The 5,303-nt window shown below is 40.8% G+C and overlaps 1 protein-coding gene across 1 annotated transcript in view; it reads right to left on the reverse strand.

Moving 5' to 3' along the window:
* The window catches only part of LOC102869229 (synaptic vesicle 2-related protein-like), a 143,071-nt gene extending 138,633 nt beyond the window's left edge, over window positions 1-4,438 (reverse strand). Inside the window, exon 1 of the mRNA XM_006894828.1 lies at window positions 4,231-4,438. Within this exon, the coding sequence (XP_006894890.1) occupies window positions 4,231-4,265 (35 nt within the window). The 5' untranslated portion in view covers window positions 4,266-4,438. The remainder of the gene's footprint in view (window positions 1-4,230) is intronic.
* Between the last annotated feature and the right edge of the window lie 865 nt (window positions 4,439-5,303).

Below are 5,303 nucleotides of genomic sequence, written 5' to 3' on the forward strand. Positions count from 1 at the left end.
CCCTCTCCAAGGACCCGTCCTTAGTGGCTTATAATCTATTAACACTTGGCCTCTCAGGGGACTGTGCTTGTTCCAAAGCCTACTCCAGCCAGCCTTCTAGAAGCAGGATACTTTGAATTTCTTTTTTAAAAACTGAATTGGTCTCAGGAAATCTGCTGCCTGCATAATATATGCAGGGTATAGTTTAAAAACACCTAAGTCATGATTTATAACCCACTCGGGTTCATATGACTGTTCCTTTTACTTTTTACTCTCTTTTATACACTGAAGTCAATGTATTTCAGGGCTCATTTTTACTTCATTCAAATTGAGCCTGTGGTTTGCAGGTTGCCATTTTTGTGAATCTAGCATAGTGTTTTTAAAAATTACTTTTTTGGGGGAGGGGGTGGGCAGAGAGAAAAGTGCAACAATGAATGACTAGAAACCCTAAGCCTCTGTAAAATTTATTAAAAAACATTACTTTTAAGCATATCCAAAAACTTCTCCAACAGGGTAAAAAGGGAGGCCACAGATTGGGACATTGTCAGACAAGGGACTTATATCTAGAATTTATAAAATACTCGAGCACCACAAAAAGATAAATGTAAATAACCCAATTGAAAAATGGGCACAGGACACTTCACCAAAGAAGACATTCAGATGGCAAACAAACTCATGAAGAAATGTTCAAAATCCCTAGCTCTAAGAGAGATGCAGATCAAAATAACTATGAGATATCATCTCACCACAGTAAGAATAGCAAAACTCAACAGAACAGTAAACATCAAATGTTGGTGAGATTGTGGAGAAACTGGAACCCTTATTTACTGTTGGTGGGAGTGTTAAATGGTGGAAGGCTGTGTGGCAATTTCTAAAAAAGTTGTAAATAGAAATACCATTTGACCCAGAAATTCTACTACTGGAAATTTACCCTAAAGAAACCATAACTACCACCCAAACAGATACATGCACACCCATGTTTATTGCAGGTTTGTTTGCAATAGCAAAGAGCTGGAAACAACCCAAGCACCCATCAACAAATGAATGGATAGAGAAGCTGTGGTATATTCACACAATGGAATACCGTGCAGAATTGAAAAACAAGGAACTCATGAAATATTATGCAAAATGGGTGACCCTGGAGGACATTATGCTGAGTGAAATATCTCAGTCACAAAAGGACAAATATTGCATACTGCCACTATTGTAAAACAGGACTAACATTGAGGTTGTGGGAAAACAGAGAGGAGGGGAGGGATGTATACTGCATTGAAACAGATGAGGGAGAGAACTGTTTAAAAGGGATATATGATTGGGTATTATTGTCATTACAGGAGTCCAAAATGAAGGCTGCACAGTGGAGTGGACTTGGGGGGGAGGGATTTCATAACAATGAAAGAGTTTTACTTTTCAAGGAGAAGAGTGAATTGGGGGGGAAAAGGTGGGCAGGGAGAAAAGTGCAACAATGAATGACTAGAAACCCTAAGTCTCTGTAAACTTTCATTAAAATTAATTTTTAAAATGACTTCTAAAATCTAATAACACTAATATCATTGTTGCTGTTGTTGTGTACCATAGAGTTGGAACTAACACATAGCTGACCCTCCAGCGGGTTTTCAAAGACAGTTAATCACACAGGAAGAGACTGCCCATCTTCCTTCTGTGGAGCAGCTGGTGGCTTTGAACTGCGTGCCTTCAGGACTGCTAATAATGAATATGTATTTGGTGCTTTATGTCTGATAAGCATTTAACACACATAATCTCATTTAATTTTCCAATAACTCAGTGATTTGATTACTACTAAATCCCCATTTCATGGTTAGGGGAGTTTCAAAGAGGTTCAATTATTTGCCTAAAATCACACAGCCAGAAGTGACAGAGTCAATATTTGAACCCAAATCTGTATAACTCAAGACAATGCTCTTAAGTAGTACAAGATCTAGCCTTTTGAACAGGCAGTATAAGAGTCCTGGTGGTGTAGCACATTGCATTTTAGAATGCTAACTGAAAGGTTGATGGTTTGAATCCACCAGCTAGCTGTTCCACATGAGAAAGAGGGGAAGTCTCCCCCTGTAAAAGCCTCAGAAACCTGCGGCTAGAGGATATCCATGGGCCAGAATCAACTTGATGGCATTAGATTTTGGTTCTGGAGCAGGTATTATAAAGAGCCATAACAGTACAGAGGTTAAGCACTGAGCTACTAGCCAAAAGATAGATGGTTCAAATTCATCAGCCACTCTGTGGGGAAGCTCTGTGGTAGCCTTCATTTGTAAAGGTTATAGCTTTGCAAACCTTATGGGGCAATTCTTCTCTGGGCATTAGGGTAAATATGACTCAGTGGCTATGAGGAATCTCCAGTACATATGTTTTTATACATACAAATATCAGGAAGAATAAATAGGAAATATAACTCCAGGGACTAGAACTTGGAGTTGGGAAAATAACTGGCTTTATTTTTGTGCTTTTCTTTGAACTTTACCATGTGCATGTATGGTTAAAACCTAAATTAATTTTTTAAATAATTTATTGTGATTTTAACAAAAGTTTACAGAAAACTTGGACTTCCATTCATTTGTTGTTGCACATGTTCTTCCCTGGCCCCCTGACCAGTTTGCTTTTCTCTCCAGAAAATTCATTCATTGTGGTACAATAAAAACCTAAATTAATTTTAAATAAGGGAAAAATCTTTTTTTAAATTAAGAAGTTGTCATAATAGTACATGTCTATTATGTATACATGTAAAAGTACATGTCTAATATCTATACTATTAGATTCAAATTATGTATATTTGTACATGAAAATTCTTGTATCTCTTGCAAACTTCACATACTCTGATATTTGAGAATTTATCCCAGTGAAACTGCAGTTTCCGCATGTCCTGTTCTCTTAGTCTGCATACTAAGTCTAATACTTCTCATTGAATTGGTTTTTACTTGAAGGCTTATTTTTGACATGAGATTGTCTATCAATGAAAGTGCTGTTTTTCCTTGAGAGCTCTGCACTCCTACATTTTTATGCACTCATATGTTAAACTCCAGGTATTATTTAAAAAGCAATCTTTAACATTTATGGGGGAAATGCTGTTACTTGATGAGATATTTGAGTATTAATAGGAGCTTGACATTCAAATTTTAATCAATTGAAATTTAAACAAGAATATTAATTTTACAGTGAGAAGCATTACACTCTCCTTAATACACAGAGCTTCCGAGAGCTATCTCAGTCATATTAAAAGTCGCTTGGGAAAAAAAAAAAAAAAAGTCGCTTGGGAGAATTCCTCAGTGGCTTAAGGGAAATTATTTTTTTCTTTATGAAAATATACACTTGGGAAACAATATTTTCAACAAGCCCAAATGGAGTCCACTTTTACCATCCAAATATCTAATGCTTCTAAAAATTAAAGATAAAACATATTCTGTCCATGAGAGCATAATGCCCTACTATACGTTTTTGGAATTATCTAGTGAATGACAGACAGCATTATGGTGATGGGGGGGGGGGGGGGGAGTCCATAGAAAGCTCTTTTCTAAGGACATTTCCATTTTTCCCCCATTTCTTGGTTGTATGCCAAGATTTCCAAAGTGATCTTGGTGTCCCTTTAAAATTCCCATCCCACAAGCAGTGTATTCCTGACGCTCCTGAGGACAGCTTTTGAAGGCGAGTCTCACTCTAGCTAGCTGTTACAAAACCCTTTCATTCAGAAGAAGGCAAGAGGTTCCAGTCACCGTGACAGCCCTCTCATTCACACACTCTTCAAAAACAACAGGACTTTGCCCAGGTCTCGTTTCCAGGAAGGAATCCTGGCTTTTTTAGAAAGCAGCTTGGAACATTCGTAGTATTTCCTCCCAAAAGACCTTGCAGAAAAATTAGGAAATTCACAGCATACAAAGGGGCTGGCAAGGACTGATGCCACAGCTTGGGCTCATCAATTCAGTCCACATTTCAAAACAGCATCCCCAAAGCCCAGACCTCGAAGATTCCTTTGGAACATAGAGCAATTAATAGGGAAGGCATCACGCCTGTGCAGCCCCATACAATCCTGACGGATCTGAAAAATTGAACTGAGTTGGGCAGACAGAGGCTGGGGCTGCTGGAGTAGGAAAATGGCTTGTCTCCTCCAGGCCTGATTGCCTCCTCTGGACAGTCCTCTTAACATTCAATAAGCCACGCCGCGATACCCCCGCCCCTGAGGGCTTTCTTTTTTTAAAAAAGAAAACCTGTCTGCCTCTCATTCGCCCCCACAATACTCACGGCAGCTGCCTTAGCTGGAACAAGTCCTCCTCCATGTCCGCGCTGCGCCAGGACAAGCCCTTTTCATGGCCCTTACATGGTGCTGGTGGATGACGAGTCTCCGGGTTTCAGCACCGGGGTGCTGGACAGCTCCCGCGCCGCTTCCTCCCTTGGCAGCTGTTCCGGGGAGGGAGGCCGCCAGGGAGCAGGCAGCCCACGAGACAAAGCCACCGCCGCCAGGAGACCGCGGCGAGAGTGGGCGGAGAGGAGGAGGCGGCAGGCAGAGCCAGCTGCACGGAGAGAGGGGGCGGGGAGAGAGGGATTGACAGGTTTCGGTGACTGCATGGGGTTTTATTGGGGTGCTTACGTGCCTGTGAAATGACTGTCTAGGTACCAGTGAGGACCCTAGGGCTGACCTGCATCTCTTAATATTTGTGGGCACCCACTGATGTTGGTTTTAGTGTCATATTCCGGACTCTCAGGCTGCTTTAACAAATTAACAGGATGCTAACACATTTTCGCTATTCTTATACATTGTAACTGCTGTGGACTGAGCAGGCAGTATGGCAAGGATGTGTCATGAAGCTGAAAGTCCAGTGAAACAAATCAAAAATACAAATTCAGTTCTGAAGAATGAGATAATTCATTAACTCAATGAGCATCAATGTTATCAATGAAGCAAAGATTATAACAAATACATCCCTATCTTCAGGGACCTTCCCAACATCAATGGCTGCCTACCTGCCCCACATCATAACAATGCCTGCTTTCCATGAAAACAGAACTCTACCACAGAAAATATTCCAAAGACCTAGGGCTGTGCCTAGTCCATAGGAGATGTCCAATCAATATGTAGTGAATAAATGCTTTTCCATTCAGGCAGCACGTAAAAAACAATTGGCTCCACCAAAGATCGAATGGACCTGTGTGGAGGTGGAGCCTTGTAGTACAAAGAATTAATGATCTTAGTCCTTCTAGACAAAGCCTTCCATTTTGCCTTCCTAGTGTCTTTGGCGTTGGTTAAGACTTCATTTGGAATGAGTTATTTCTTAGTAAGGAGGAATGGTGGTGGTGGTGGTGGTGGTGGTGGTGGT

The sequence above is a fragment of the Elephantulus edwardii genome, unplaced genomic scaffold (assembly GCF_000299155.1).
Source record: "Elephantulus edwardii isolate Elephantulus edwardi_28Jun2011 unplaced genomic scaffold, EleEdw1.0 scaffold00151, whole genome shotgun sequence".
In the NCBI taxonomy this organism is placed as follows: Eukaryota; Metazoa; Chordata; class Mammalia; order Macroscelidea; family Macroscelididae; genus Elephantulus; species Elephantulus edwardii.